The 16521-nt window shown below is 37.8% G+C and overlaps 1 protein-coding gene across 2 annotated transcripts; it reads right to left on the bottom strand.

Moving 5' to 3' along the window:
• Positions 1-1992: 1992 nt before the first annotated feature.
• On the bottom strand, positions 1993-16507 carry ptdss2 (phosphatidylserine synthase 2). 2 transcript variants are annotated; one of them, XR_013294468.1, is made up of 14 exons: positions 16317-16507; positions 14391-14726; positions 12142-12243; positions 10935-11017; positions 9081-9148; positions 7753-7887; positions 7487-7537; positions 7235-7348; positions 6050-6168; positions 5842-5956; positions 5597-5742; positions 5333-5518; positions 3596-3805; positions 1993-3511 (listed from the first exon to the last, which is right to left on the bottom strand). XR_013294468.1 is itself a non-coding variant. In XM_077568073.1 (13 exons), the coding sequence occupies exons 2-13, from the start codon at positions 14603-14605 to the stop codon at positions 3661-3663; spliced, it is 1479 nt and encodes a 492-aa protein (XP_077424199.1). In that variant the 5' UTR covers positions 14606-14726; positions 16317-16506; the 3' UTR covers positions 1993-3660. The 2 variants fall into 2 exon arrangements, 1 of the variants encoding a protein (XP_077424199.1); XM_077568073.1 differs by having other exon boundaries at positions 1993-3805; positions 16317-16506.
• Positions 16508-16521: the final 14 nt, after the last annotated feature.

The following is a 16521-nucleotide window of genomic DNA, read 5'->3' as shown; positions in this document are numbered from 1 at the left end:
GAGCCGTTTTTTTCAAAGACCAAAAGCATCGACCAATGCTAAAAGAGCACATTGATGACGATGATGATCATCATCGATGATGATGATGGTGAATCCGAGATTGACGGCGAAATTGGAAGCGCTGACGCGGCGGCTATGACGGCATCATAACGTGGAGCACAACCGAGCACGCACAGGCGGACATTTGATCGGACGATGGAGAGTGCCCCGAGTCCAATGCATATTCATCGGAGGAGTGTGTACAGTCTGCTACTTGCTATTTATTCCCCGGAAAAAAAGGCGGTCAAGAAAGTGTAACATTTGCATGCAAAACGGACAAGCGAAAGTGAAACTATAATCTGTTGTGCGAGTCCTGCGGCGTCTCCTTGCACGCAGGAGAGCGTTATAAAAAGAAAAACTGTATTTGAAACATCCACATAATTGTAAGTAGTACCACAGTTGCACACATTTGTAAATAGTTTGCGAAATTGTTTTGTCAAATTGTTACACTGTTGAATGGAAATAAACATATTTTGCAATCAAAAAACACTTTTTCATTGTTGGTGAAAGCGTTTTACAGAAGTAAAGCACTATTTAGGTGTTTGTGGCATCATTCATGGACAAAAAGAAGTGTACAATTCACTAGAGTGCATGAAATAACATCGTTTCACAAAAAGCTCTTTTTCTCCGTTTTTTTTTTCAAAACAGAATTTCGGTGAAAGTAACCATTTTCTATTGTTGATTACTGAAGAACGGAATAAGGTAGAAACAAACTTTTTTTTCTGATGAAAGATGAGAGTCCAATCTTTAATTTGGTAGTACGTGTGTTTCCTTAGTCCAAACACAACATTTTCTGTAGACCTTGAAAGATCAGTCAAAATGCTTAAATCGGCTGGCACTGGCGACATCCCGTTTCTGAAAACGTCTGGCAGTGAAAGAGTTAACTACCCATCCAGTAAAATCTAAGTCTAATTATATTAGTTAGAGATAATCACAATCTCAAATGATTGAGATATTTTCAAGCATTTTAAAAATGATTACAAAAAAAATATTGCACTGTATGTTCCTTAAATTATTTTTACTGAAATCTATTTTATTTCTGTACTTTGTTCTTTTACAACAGAGTTACCTTGTGGCAGTGTAACCATGCGTGATTGGTAACACCGCCTCCCAGTGGATATTACGTAAATTACACCTTTTTCTTTTTAAATCGCAAAACAACAATGAAAATCCATTATGACTTTGGAGCCATGCTTTCTTCAAAAGAAACAAATCAAAGAGTGTGAACAAATAAGTTGGAGAAAAAAATCGTTTCTAATGATTATGACAAAGATAGCAATAAGCCCATTATTTATTGCAAAAATGCATGAGTACAAATATGTAGAGATGGGACAATGAAGCCTTGTGAAGCTTTTGAGGCTTTCGGCTGATTGATTTGGAAAAAGAGTCGAAGTTTCAAAGCCCCATAAGATAGATCGTACCGGTGACATCTGGTGGTCAGCTGGAGTCATAGCAGCTATAATCTTCAAAGTGATTCGCCTGATTGATTTATATTCCAACATAACACCAGTACATTCAGTCTTACATTTGTGTCTGTCTAATGATCATCAGGTACACATGGAAGTGTTGCAATATTTTGACACTGTACCAGTACTATGGTTCAATGTGATGTCCTGTTACTCATTCGATTTTTATAAACATGATTTGGATATGACACAAGTGTTTACACACGATTTAAAAATAATGCATAATTGGAAACTTTAAATGCATCATCGTGGGAGTACTTTTGTTGGAAACATACCGAATAACTAACTTTTCCAAATTGTTCAACTTAAATGCAGTCATTTTTCATACATTTAACACTTTGACTTGAAATCAAAATACTCGTAAAAGAAAACAATTTTACATTTAAGAGTTGTCCACAAGATGGCGCAGGCACGCCGCCAACAAGTGGGTTAGGGTAACCCTAACCCCAAATGCTTTTATTGACACAAAATCAAGAGGTACGAGGTGTTGTGTAATATATATATTTTTATTTATTTATTGAAAACATAACAGCAGCATCTCTCAGGTTAGTTACGTTTTTGACCAGGGTACAAATGGAGACAACGTAAACCAGAAAATGGCTTTTGATATTTCTCTCTCAAACTAGCATAAAGGCTGTTAACTTAAATTCAAAATGACAACCGTACAGAAACCAATTATTTAAAAACAAAACGAAAGCAGAGGTACTTTATTGCAAGTTCTATGATGACTGAAAAAAGAAATACAATAGAGTAAGACTCACAGTTGGAATGTAAATACAAAACGAGTTAAATAAGGTGCAAATATTTGGTGCTTGAAAAAGTCTAAATGTGTTTTTATGGCTTCAGTAATGAAACATCTCCAAGGTTTTGGTCTTTGAACTAAGCAGACGTGAATTGTTGATTCAAGTAACAGGACACCTTTGTGATCAAGTTGAGCACTTAACGAAGCACATTCCTGCCCAACATGCGAATCCTAATACAAATACAACTGTTAGAAAAGCCCCCGACTGCTCACAATGTCTAATAATGAGCATTTCCACTTCTTCATTAGCTTAATGCAGCCTTTCAAAAACTGAAACAAAACCTGATAGGAAAAAGCTTACCAACCCCACCTTCCTTAAAAATAAAAAAAATAAGTCACTTTTTATTTAGTTTTATGTTTAAAGCAACCTTCCAAAACTGCTGAGCAGAGCGTGATTGTCATGGTGGTGTTTTGATACGTAACACTGCAAAATCTAGTATTCAAGATCTATATCGACCCTAACAGATGCAACAATATAAACTAGCCTTACATGTTTCAGCAGTTACCGTTTTTTTTTTAAACTAACTTTAGATTTTTGGAGTCCAGCCTGACCAGAGCTTTGGATGAAGACCTGAAATGCGACTGAAGGACTTTTGAGTTTTAGCTGGAGCAGCGATTCCCAACATTAAAGTACTGCTGCAAAAAAATGATCCCATTTCATTGAATTTGTTTGGAAATGATTCATCCAACTCATTCACTACCATTGACGGCTAGAGACGTCAAAAATCAATTTTGACTTGGGCAAAAATGGAGCGAGCCCACTGTCGTTCTCAGTGGCTCATTTTACACTGACAACTTAGCCAATTTCACTTCCAAGTGGTTCAAAAGCACATATTTGGATTTCGGGTGAAATTTCAGGCTGAACCAAAACAGACTGTAACCTTCCGAGGTGAACTTAATTTGACCTTTTGAAAGCACATGTCCATTCAGTGTTTTACTACTTTTTTTTTTTTTTTTTTGCTCGTCTTGCTGCTCACCAACAAGGAGCTGAACAGAAAAATTGACAACAGGTTCGAGAGAAACACCGTTTGACATCCGGATACAGACGTAAAGCTTGACACGCATGTTCCAAACATGTTAGTGTGGTAACGGCGTGGTGGTGCGCACCAATGGTAGCACTGTGGTTCGGAGTGATGCATTGTGGGAAATGCCGACTGACTGTCTAGCGTTTGGTCTCTTCTTCATCCATCGTCAAGTCAACGTCCTAAAATGTTGCGTATAAATAAGAAAGTTCCACATATGACTCCCGAATGGGGGTAAAATATAACAATCAAAATGGCCGCCGCACTTCTCTAGTGGCGAGCGGTGGTCACTTCCGTCTTTGCGCGTTTCGTTCCGTCCTCCGTGGCTTGCTCACGACTTCCTGTGGCGCAGGACGTCAGAGCTGCCGTTGAGTTTGCTGCGGCCCGACGGGGCGCCGTTGCCCAGGGGCCGCTCCCGGTCGGCGGGGTCCTCCTGCTTGCGCCGCCGCGTCTCCTTGTAGCGGAGGGTGATGTCGCTGCACAGCAAAAGCAAGCAGAAGGGACAGGCAAGCTTGAAATCACGACAAAAAAAAAAAAAAAAAATGATTTCATTCATTACATTTGAATTAGTAACGGGGAAAATGAAGCTTCACGAAGCACTTGCAATATTTTTTTTACTCCTCTAGATGGTGCTCTCGGCTTAAAGATAATGGATTCATTTTCTACGCATCTTCAAAAGGAGCAAAAAAAAAACAAAAAAAAACAAAGTGGTTCATGAAGCTTCATTTTCACATCACTAATTTTAAGAATTGTATTTTCATTTTTTACATTGTATTCAATTTTCTTGTTACTGTATGTTTGTATGAAGTGCAATTGTATTTTTTTGTAATTATTTTTATTCTTATTATTTTTAAATTTAGTCTTGGGTTATTTGTGGGGCTGGAAAGGACCAATCGCATTTCCATTCATTTCAATGGCTAAAGATCTTATATGCGTATTAAGTCAAGTCTATGCACCACTGAATGCAGTTTTTGAAATTTTACACTCCAAAAATTTGTTAATAATATACACATACAAATCAAAAACTTTTGTTCATTTTTATTAAATGAAACTATTTTGGTGCATTCTTTTAGCCTTTGTCTTAAAATTTACTATATAGCAAATTGATTCATGTTGTTATTGTTACCTCATTCAATAATTGATTTTGAACAATTATATTAAATAAGTGGTTACACCAATGTAAATAGTAATAAATAAAAAAATTATGAAATGTCTTGTTGCATATTTTTAGTCTTTTTCCACCTAAAATTAGTTAGTTCAGAATTCTTGATATATTTTTAAATTAGTTTTTCTAATTATGTATGTATTTACTACTTATTATTGGTAAACTGTATTAATTATTATTTTTTAATTCATTCGCCATGCAATAAATTAACTTGCTGAGCATGTAACGTGTATTTTATTTACTTAAACAAATTTTCCCTACAAATGGTTCATTAAAATTAATTTTTGTATTGACTTCTATTTTAATAATTTGTTAACTGATTCAGAACAATTATTTCATTTAATGAAACTATTTGTTGCACCATTTTAGTGTTTTTTTAAATCTGGTTAATTTTTTATTTAATAATGCTGATTATTGATTTTTAACAAAATGTATATACTTTATGTTTGTGATTTTATTACTGTTAAGATGAATACAATTAAATATCTTATTTTAATCAAAGTAAACTTTTTGATGCCTTGGTTAATTAAAATGTATTGATTATTTTTATTATTTCGCATTCAATAACTGAATTGATTATTTTAAAGTTTGACATTTGTTATTTATTTGTTTCAATAATTTAGAGGATGATTTTGTTGGGGATTAAATTCAACTTTTGTAGCATCAGTTTGTCCCCCATAAAATTGGTAATTAAAGCTTATATGTATTTATCGAATGAAATAATGCGTTATTGAAGTAAAACTATTTGTCCAGCCATCCATTTCCTTATGATCAAATTCCTAACCCGAGGCGATTCCAACCCTCAACCTGTTTTTTCAGCGCATTCCTAACTTGTTACCGTATGAAGAAGCGCCACAGCGTCCAGATGAGGATGAGGAGGAGGCCCAGTAACCAGCACTGCGTGATGAAGAAGGGGATGGGCAGCATGATGGTGTTGGGGTCGTACTTGAGCACGATGAGGAACTCGGTGACGGTGATGGCCGCCACCAGCCACGCCTGCTGGCCCAGTTTCTTGTGGAACTTCCTAAACGGGAGAGCGGGTCAAGAGGTGAGCCGTCTGGCGGGACCGACCGTCACCGCGATCGTTACGACCGCCACTCACGGGTCGTCCATGAAGTCGTAGATCTCCCGCATGGCCACGCCCCCCACATTCACAAAAAAGACCAGTCGCAGCAGCACCAGGTAATGTTCCGGAGGCATCCACAGCACAAACTTCAGGTAGAAGGTGTTCAACTCTGCCAGCAGGAACTTCGACAACAAGATTACGAGAGTATTCGTTGACATAAATTAAAAAAGCATTCCATTGAACCATTTTTTTTATTTTTGTTTGGCTCGGCCGTATCTTACCATGAATATGATGCCCAACACGGCGAGCCAGCGTCGCAGGTTGGACGCGGGCTTCCACTCAAACTTGACCCAGCTGTACGGCGTGAACTGAAAGGCGATTCGCTTGATCTTGTCCCTGAAAAAACAACAACAGCTTGCTAAAGTTGTCTTACTCAAACAAAGCAAAAAATCGATTGCTACAAAAGGCAGCGGTGTTGCAAAGTTTTACTTGTAGGTGGGAATATTCCACAGGCCCTGCCACTGATAAGGCTTCATGGACAACCAGGCCAGCGCCTTCATGCCACAGTAGATGCCCAGACCGTTACACAGCAGCACATCCATGATCCACTGGCAACACATTCAAAAAGAAACGGCTATTTGATTACAATATTATAATTACAACATTGCTTTACATTTGATTTAAAAAAATTATAGCACAACACCAAATAAACGGTGTATTTCACATAGATTAGGGTTTTGCAACTTCTCCTGCGCGTCTCAAATTTTTGTACATATTTATTTGTATTTTCAGATACATTTATTTTTTTAATGAACTAATGATTTATGTTTAAAAAAAATGAATATTCAAAAAAAAAATTGTCCAAAATGTTAAGTTGTCAGAAAAAGAGAGATAAAAGGTAGATGGAAAAGTTTAAAAGTGACCTAAAAATGTAAAAAAAAAAAAAAAAAGTGACCATAAAATGTTCAAAAAGAGAAAAAGCAAAAATTAAAAAAAAAAAAAATAAATAAAAAAACTAAGACAGAAAGGAAAACATTCAAAAAGTAACCATCAAAAGAAGAAAGGCAGAAAATTACCGTACAATGTGTTTGGAATTACCCCAAAAGTCCGAAAATGTATTTAAAAAAAAAAAGAAAAAGGAAACATTCAAAAAGTAAAAGTAAAAAGGCATCCCGAAAATTACCATAAAATGTACACTAAATTGCTTAGAAAAACATCCAAAATCAAAAGAAATCCCGAAAATTACCATAGAATGTCCACAAAATTGAAGAAGAAAAAAAGATAGCAAAGAAAGGGGAAACAAATTCCATAAAATGTCCAAAAAAGGAAGAAAAGCAGAAAATTACCATGTTCGTAAAATTGCCAAAAATGACAGAAAGGTAGAAAAGTCTAAAAATGTATGACAAATTGCAAGAACAACAAAAACAATCCAAGATGAAAGGTAAATGAATCACAAAACATTGGATGCTGCATATTTTTCTGTTACGGTGCAGCCCTCAGTACATAAGACTAACACGCTATTTCGTTCATCACAATGTTCAAAGTTTTTGGGTTATTTGGCCTAAAACGGCTCTTTTGACAGTAAAAGTTGCCGAGCCCTGACATACGTGCATTTGATACATTCTCTTCAAAGACGCTTTGATCCAAAAAAGAAAAAGAAAAAAGTGCACGTACGTGATCCCACCAGCATTCGGAGAAGTTGGGCAGCTGGTGTTCCAGGCTGTACTCCAGGAACTCAAACATGACGCTAATGATCATGCACATCCACCAGTCCCGAATCATCAGCGTCTGAGAGCGGTGAGCGGGAAAGACGTCAACGGAATTGCACCCGCGGGACAGTCGATATTGCAAGTGGAAACACGTCAGCCTCAACTTGCTGAGGTCATCCTGAGGGTTACGTTAGGTCACGTGAGGTTGGGTGCCTACCTTGATATACCACCCCAGGAAGTGAGCCGGGACAAAGCCGTCCAACTTGTCCTGCCGCGGGGGAGGAAGGGGAAAAAACAAAAAGTTTAACAGTGTTTAAAAATGAATTATGCTGAATTACTTACTGAGTGATCCAAATCAAAAGAAATAAATAAATAAAACTAAATTTAGAAATGGTGATTTTTGTGTCACACCCGTATAATAAATAATATGAGGCGAGTAGAATATGGAATTAACAATACAACAAATTGAGCAAAGAGTTGTACCCAGATGTTGTGAAAAGGGTCAGTGGTGTTGCCGGGATCGTAGAGGAGGCAGTTTCCTCCATAGTCTCGTTCAGGAAGGGGCACGCCCAGTTTGGGGTCGATGTACTTCATGAACTGTCGGCCGTCATGCACCGTCTGGATGGAAATGAGATGAAGAATTTGACTGCCGGGTAAATGATGGACGACGTGAAAGTTGCACAAAATTATACAACAAAAACAGAAATGCAATACTTGTTTTTGTGCCCATTTTTCACGAGCGGAATTAAAAAATGTCAAAACATTTTCAATGTATTCAAAAGGCCAATTTCTAATTCTCTATTAGTGAGCACTTCTACTTTGCCGCACTAATCCATCCACATCACAAGTGTGACATGTCAAGATGCTAACTAACTAGATTGTGATTATTGCGCAATATGCCTTTGCTTGTCTACAATAAAAACTCAAACACAGCATAAGGCACACCTGTGCAATAAAGGTGTTTCACTACTTAACTCATTCACTCCCAGCCATTTTCACAGTTTTACTAGATCTTGACTGATTTTGCAAGGCCCAAATAATATTTTGCTCTATTGCTATTAAAAAAAGAAAAAGAAAAGAAAAGATTACAGTCTCTTCTTTCACCAGGAAAAAAAAGTATATTTGTATCTGTTTCCGTTTTGCAGCAATTAGAATATAGCAAAGTTTCCTCAATATTTACATTCCTGTTGAAAACACTGTCAGAAAGAGCTTTTTGCAACATGGCCCTGGTTGATCTCTTATACTCTGCTGCCACTTGCTAGCCGTTTTTTTGTAATAACTACCATTGCTTTAAGCCACCTCTTCATGTCAGAAGCTGCATCAAAGCCATCTGTGTGCTTATGTATTAAAAAACAAACATTTAAAAACATGTAAATATGTTTTTGGGAGGGAAGAACAAAGTATTAAAAAACATGTTTGGGTTTGAATGAGTTAAGGTAAAAAGGGGTCACACCCGATACTGACTGGTTTTCTGACATCCCATTTAGAAAAAGTGCACATTTCTGAGAACTGTGCAATAATAGTGATACGCCAAACCTGAGAGATGGCTGGATTATTTCGGCAAAGGAGACCTGCTCACTAACACAGATTTAGACAGATTTGTGAACAACGGAAAAATTGTCCATTTGCGTACAGATCTTTGAGGTCTCAAGAAAAATGGGAGCAACAACAAAAGCGCTGCATTTATATTTTGTTTGGTGCGTAAATTATTAAAATGTATAATAAGATTAATTTCAAGTACTGTTGTAAACACGAAAGGCCCGAGAAGTGAGAGAGACTTCTTTCAATCACTTCAAGGTGCAGTTACTCACCTGAAAGAGGATGAAGATGAGGAAGAGCTCATAGACGACAGTCACACACAGCCAGAAGCGCCAATAAGCTGCGGGGGAGACGCAAAATGGAACATTCAGCGCTTGGCCCGGGCACTCAGAGGGGGTTCGAATATTTGGATGACCTTATTTAGGAACGACAACGATACAGTAAACAATGTGAAAACACGTCACGCCTTAATAAGAGTTGCGGCAAATGCAAACAAGTGTGCTAATCACACTGATCCAGCGGGAGATTCAGGTTCGCTCCTCCTGAAATCCCTCCGGGGCATTTTCCCTGGTTACCAACGTTTCAACATGGCCGTCACCATGCAAACAACAACTGAAAACTGGATGGCCCTGTCCAACAATGTCTTTTGATCCATAAAAAGCAGCAGGCAGGAAATGTAAAGCCAAGAAGATTAAGAAGATGTTTGTGAGTTGTGCGCGCAGCCGCTTATCTTCCTTCCTTGCTTTCTTCCTGCCTTCATTTCCTGCTGGAGCGTCGCGAGGTGATAATAAAGAAAGTTGCCTTTAGAAAGGAAACGCGTTTGGCTACATTCGAGTGTCTCGTGCAGGCTGACACCTGTCGAAACTGACATGCACGTTGTGAAAGGCGCGTTAAGAAATTTTGTCAGCAGGTTCTGCCAAAAAAAGAAGAACTATACTGAACAGAATTACAGAATTAAAGATTGTATATTTAACTCATTTTATTTTAACATCTAGAATTTTTTTTATTGTACATTTAGAACAGATCTAAAATGTGTGATTAATCGTGAGTTAACTATTGAAGTCATGCGATTAATTATAATTCTAAATTTTAATCGTCTGACACCCTTAACTCATTCACTGCCATTGACGGCTATAGACGTCAAAAAATCATTTTAACTATTTCTTGTCGTTTAACATTTTTTCCACTTTTGTTAACAAGAGTATGAAAACCTATAGAAAAAAATATATTGTACATTTTAAACAGATTACAGAAACAAAACGTGTGATTAATCGTGAGGTACCTATTGAAGTCATGCGATTAATTGCAATAAAAAATTGTAACGATTAAAAAAATATATATTATTAAAAATTTGAGGCGTCAAGTGATTAAAATTTGTAATCGTAATTATTTGCATGACTTCACTAGTTAACCCACGATTAATCACAAATTTCATATTTGTTCTAAATGTACAATAAAAAAAAATTCTAGGTTTTCATACTCCTGTTAACAAAAGTGGGCAAAAATGTTAAACTAATAGAAATAGATCAAATTAATTTTTAACATCTATAGCCATCAATGGCAGTGAATGAGTTAATTTTAAATAATCTTTTGTTTTTTGAATTAGGGGCATCGGGCGATTAATTTTTTTAAATGCAATTACAATGACTTCACTAGTTAACTGACGATTAATCACAAATTTTATATCTGTTCTAAACATACATTTTTTTCATACTCTTGTTAACAAAAGTGGAAACAAATGTGAAACTAATAGAAATAGTTCAAATGAATTTTTGACGTCTATAGCCGTCAATGGCAGTGAATGAGTTAAATGTCAAAATGTTAAGATTTTTGTTTTTTTGGGAGGACTACGACCTTTAGGCCTCACCGGTTTGATTTCATGCTAGCTAACCAGTTGAATCGGCGTTTCTCAATACGACAGGCTTAATGGCTCAGGGAAGACGAGCGGCCCAATCCGCATCCTTTATCAAACATGACTGTAAGATTGTAATTGCTGGCGTCGGGCCAAAAATTGGTACTGTTGAGTACCGGTATCGATTCCCAGGTAGCGAGTATTGGAACAGTACCGGTTCAAATGTGAAAGGTAGCCATCTCGATTCGTACGACACTGACAGTGTTCATCGTACCTGGGTGTGGTCGAGTGAAGGGTCCATCTTTCGCTTGTGTGACCCCAAAACAAAGGAAGACCAGGATGCTGGCCACAATCCCCCTAGAGAGGACGACAATGACAGAACAACATTAGAACTAGGAGGCAAATTAGTGTGAAACTGACAGACTACTTGTATTTTTAATGATGTAGGAAAATCTCAGTTAATGTTCTGAACATCTGTTTTGATGCCTGTGTTTTTTATTCAATAGAATTTTATTGCCTGTCAAAACAAAAGTCTGTGTGGATTTAGCGCAACTTTCTATAACGGATGTTATTCTATTGTTCTTTCAGCACTTCTACTTAGGGCTATGCAATTAATCGAAATTCAATTACAATTTAAATTATTACACTCCACAATTATAAAATCAGCATAATCGAAAAAAAAAAAAAAAAAAGATTATTAATACTAATTTTGAGTTGTTTAAATTTAAACATTTGCAATATTTGTTTATTTTAAAATAACAAATTTAAGACATTTTGTTTCATCCAAAAGGAACTTTATTATAGTGTTTCAAAATGTTTTATTTGTCTTTAAAAAAAATATATGTTTAAACATTTTTAAACATACGATCGTCCTAATCGTGATTTCAATTATTACCAATAGAATTGTGATTAATATTTTCTTCATCGAGCAGCCTCACTTCTGCTTGCAGTCATTTTGATAATTTAGATACAATTTATGATCAATGAATCGATTATATTGCCCATCTCTAATGAGACAACCCAATTGAGGAGGGGGGAAAAAAATCTGAATCATGTGACCGACCATGCAGTATAAATCTAGCCTGTTATTGTTTTTGCTTTTGTATTATAATTGCAGCACTGTATTCTCCTACAAGGTGTCTCGATTAAGTATGAGAAGTAAACAAGGTCGCCGCTTTGACCTTCCAGGCGGAGGCTTAAGACGCCGGACATGATCCATGAGATTAGCACCCAGTCGTTAAAGTGCATGCTGACAGGATAGGAATCGACGGGCTGTGTGGGTTGAGTGGGAGCTAGATTATGTATCATAGCTTAGAAGGTCCGCGTGTGTGTTTGCCCACTGCCAGGAAGAAGATGTGCCACCTTTCGGCGCCGACTGCGGCAAATCTTGTTAAGAAGCAGTCCTCCCAATATTATTATCACTTTTCACTCGTTTCTGAGTTCCAGAAAGATGGGAACGTACAGAAGCGGCACCCACTGACCTCTTGGTATTGTAGGCCGTGTCCTGCGGTGTCTCCTCGAGGAGTGTGATGTATACGAGAGCGCAGGTCAGGATGAAGAGAACGGTGACGGTGTGGGCCCGCCTGTCAAAACGGAAGGACAGTGTTAAGAGCGCGGGTGGGAATCCGAGATAACGCGCTTGGCGGTGGACACGTTGACTCATGACATCGGTTGCACTCCTGAAAGCATTTTTAATTGCACCAGAGAGACATTATTTGAAAACTGCTTTCTGCTAAACCAACTCGAGGTCTTACGATACCGCATTAACCTGAGACGACCACAACACATACAACCAGAAATATTCAGATTTTTTCATTTATTGATTGGAATTTTATTTATTTATTTATTTTTAACTTGAAAATGATAAATAAATTTAAAACAATCAACAATTGTTCCAAATAAAACTCAGCTGCCTTCCATTACTTATTCTAAAACAGGATGACTTCATTGTCAGTCAGTCCTTGTGGAGAATTGATTGACATGTTCATAAATTTTATTTTATTTTTTTAAAAAAAACACCCACGCCCCTTCAAGACAGCCGTGTGGTTCAGAGTCCGACTCAGTGTGTAAATCCCAGCACCTTTACGTAAGGCCAAAAGCAGATATGGTTATTTATTAATAAGCACAATTCACTTGTGTTTTGCAAGCGGCAAAATACTAGAGCTGTCAATTTGAAAAAAATAAAAAAGAATCGGATTAATCACATCTTAGAATTTGGATGATTTACGATTAAATCGCTTAATTACAATGGCTTTTTTAATCAACATTTTTTGCCCGCCAAATTTAAAGAGCACCTGTTGTGTGTAATTTTTTTCCCCGACATTTAATGTTATGAGGACATCTTTAACATTTTTTTTTATTCCACTGCACGCTCTCATCCTCCTCTTTTTCTAATCAGTTAATTACTTGCATAATTTAAAATGAAAAAAAAAATGACCCCAATATTTTGACATGAACAAATACTCTGAATGTCATACGCAAACATTTATTATTATTATTTTTTAACATGAATGCATATAGTTATGTTTATTGATCAAACACAACCTGTGCTACCTTTAACGTAACCATCCGCTGTCAGCAAAAGGATCATCTGGCGTCAAAATTAATAGTGTGATTAATCCGTGTTCATTCATGATTAATGCCAATTTTTTTGTGATAATTAATTAGTTAATGCTTCAACTATGACAGCACTACAAAATACACGAAACAGATGGGTTGTCATCGGATAGCCACGGAGTTCAATGATGATATTTTAGGGAAGAGTAACAGTGGGTGTGGTAATGCAAATTTCCTATGGAATCCCTCAGAGACCAAAATTTAACCTTTTTAAAAGATAGTCTTGTTTTGAGTCAAAAGATAAGAAAACATTACATGGGCGGAGCACATTGATGCTCCCCTGATCGAGCAAAACAAGTTGCTAGTATTAGCGGTTGCATCATTTTTTGGTTTCCAGTTGTTTATGTCACTGCAGGTCACAGGTACTTTTTTAATTTTTTTGTGTCAGATGAAGAACATTTTTATGAAGTAGAATGTTCATTTCATTCAAAAAATTGACTTTGTGTGGAAATTCAACTTAAAATTATTTTAAAATTTTTAACTATGCAATGTTGTATCACATGACCTTTCACAACAAAAATGAAGTTTCCAGGTGCCAAGTGGTTTATATTATGATTTCAACATTACCCTGGTATGCTACAGCATGTGACACAAATGTATGCATCCACCACGTGTTGCTATTGTTTTCACAGAAGAAGTCAAGTTTTGATAAAGCGCTGGTGAGCATTAAGCAAGTTTACTTTCCCTCCCTGAAAAGACACATTGTTATTTCATAACGCAAGGCAGGCAGAATGTCAATTTTCCGGACTGGCCGCCTCGCCTCCACATATTCAAGTACGTGCCTCATTTCATTTGATTTTATTGGAGGGATGGCCACTATTTGAGGAAATCTGGTGAAAATACAGTCAAACCACACCAAGTCGCCATTCACAAACTCACCTCACCATTTTTATTCATCTGGTCATGGAAGAAATTAAACTCATATGTCAAGGTACATGTGTGCAATATAGACAAAAATTTGGCCGAGATCTTACACTATGTAATGACATTATTTAGTCGATTGAGATCCTCGTTATGATTATGTATGCTGTGAAATGTAGCAAAAATAAGTTTCTTGGCTCAATAAAGGTTGTGAATGTGGTGTAAACGCTTGACACGAGCAGAGAGCACTCACCAGAAAAACGTGTTGGTCCCGTCGTCGTACACTTGGCACTCTGTGTTTTTCTGTTGGAGGCTTTCCCGCGAGCTCTGCTTCATGACTTTGGCTTTCAGCGCTGCGCTCTGATCGGAGCAGCGGGGCTCGCCCGTGCCATTGTCGAGCAGCTCCGAGGCGTACCTGCCGGGTGTGTGCGCCGAGGCCACGCAGCTCCTCCTCGCCTCCAGCTTCATGGCTTCGTCGTGCCTCTTGAAAAAAGGATCCACTGAGCGGGCTCGACTGCTTTTTTTTTTTTGGGATTCTCTGGTCAGGCGTCACCCGTTGTCAGCCGCACCCAAGCGACTGTGATGCATCCTGATGTGAAAGAAATGAGTGTAAACGAGGGAGGAGATAAGGAGCCGCCTCCTACCATTGCCAGAGACTTCGCAACAGGACAGGGAGTCAGCTTTGGGGGTCCTGAGACATGGCTGACATTGGCACAAATATCATGACTAAACAATAGCACTTTAGACACTGCCAGGACGCCGTCTAGGAATTCTCCACATATGGCTCCTTACTACCTATTGCTGAATGGTGACTAGTAGGAGACAGCTGATAGTGGTCCGTATCAATGACACCAACAGGAAATATTGCAACGACAGGTTAGGATTCGTGAATCTCCCCATTGGGGCCCCTACAAGCGGTCTTGTTAGGTTGTGTCAATTAGTTAATCAAAGAAATATTCATCATCCTGGTGTTCTGGAAACGAGCAACAACAGCGCCTGACCTGACATGTCTGTAGCTTGGCAAGTCATTCAGGAGGACGGTAATCCACAAACATTGACTCGAGCCAACAGGACTTTTCTTGTTTGTCGAAAACGTTGCCCTTTTAATCCATATATCGTCAGGTCTAATTTTCTTTTTTTAGATGTTACGTCTGAATGGAGGTGTGATTAACATCTTTGTCAAACTAGAAAGGCCTTCCTTAAATGAAGGATAATGCGCAGGTGTCAATTTTGACTGTTATACAGATCTGGTCTTTTGTGTCATTTGATGAGTTTTTCAAAACTAGTCATAAAAAATGATGACCAAATGCAGGTGCAATTGTGTAATATGATGAGATTATTTTAAAGGTTCCGATGCAGAATATTATTAGTATTAGGTAAACTATATGTTTAACGAACAACATTACTAACAACTTTTAAACAGCTTTCTTCTTCTTCTGGCTCTTCGCACGGAGACAAAGCAATAACAAATGTCTTATTTTTTTAATAAGCCAGGCTGTTCCAAGTTTTACTTGCTAAAAGAACACAAACAATGTTGCACTTTCATTTACGTGGTTTCGTCATTATGACCACCCCACGAGGGCGGTTGGTTAAGAGCGATGTGATGAAAACAAGTTTGACCTCTTCCCTTCGAGGAAGAGAAGCAACAACAACGTGACTCTCGGGGGTAAAACGCCCACCAGAGGTATAAATAGCGAGACTCTGCACCTTAAAAATAAATAAATGTGATTTGAAGCAACCTTAAAGGTGAAACGTCTCCTACAAATTGAAAAAAAAAAAGTCCAGGTGCCTGATTCAACCTTTGCAGATGTAGCCTAGACTTGTCAAGACAACGCCAATATGTCATTTAATATTAGTGTGGCCGGGCTGTCAATATTGTGATAATATCACGAGCTAATGTTTTTGTATGTGTTTAAAACAGCTGAAATAAATCACGACTGCTTTTTTTTCTTTTCTTTTTTTAAGGCAACAGTGAATCCTCGTCTCGTGTCTTAGCTAGCCTCATTTGCTAATGGTAGCATGCGGTGTTTGACCTTGTCTGCCAGGATTGTAAACTTCTCAGTGGCCTCGAATGCCCATGAACAATTTGTCAAGGCCGTGTTGTAGCTGCTGGTCAAACAATAACGTTCATGTTCCATTAGTCATGCCACAGTAATAGTGATAAAAATAAGTAACTTACCGACTAAATGTGCAGTGTCGGTGCTTCCAGGCGGTTAGCGCGCCACTCGAACTCCATCGATACAAGCGTTGCAAACGCGAAAGCCATCAAAAAACGTCAATTTAGCAAGACAAACCGAACCCGTGCTACGAAGAACCAATCCAGTCTCAATAAACTGAGTCCAGACTACGTCACACGGGGCATTAGAGTCTTTCATATCGATTCA

This window comes from Vanacampus margaritifer, chromosome 6 (assembly GCF_051991255.1).
Source record: "Vanacampus margaritifer isolate UIUO_Vmar chromosome 6, RoL_Vmar_1.0, whole genome shotgun sequence".
NCBI lineage: Eukaryota > Metazoa > Chordata > Actinopteri > Syngnathiformes > Syngnathidae > Vanacampus > Vanacampus margaritifer.
The sequence above is the reverse complement of the archived record's forward strand: the minus strand, read 5'-3'. Positions and strand labels throughout refer to the sequence as shown.

Coding starts and splice junctions, on each gene's coding strand:
- ptdss2 (XM_077568073.1), bottom strand. CDS start 14,605: ATGAAGCTGGAGGCGAGGAGGAGCTGCGTGGCCTCGGCGCACACACCC. Junction 7,349..7,486: donor TCCTGGGGTGGTATATCAAG/GTAGGCACCCAA, acceptor CACCGCTCTCAG/ACGCTGATGATTCGGGACTG. Junction 5,519..5,596: donor TACGACTTCATGGACGACCC/GTGAGTGGCGGT, acceptor TCTCCCGTTTAG/GAAGTTCCACAAGAAACTGG.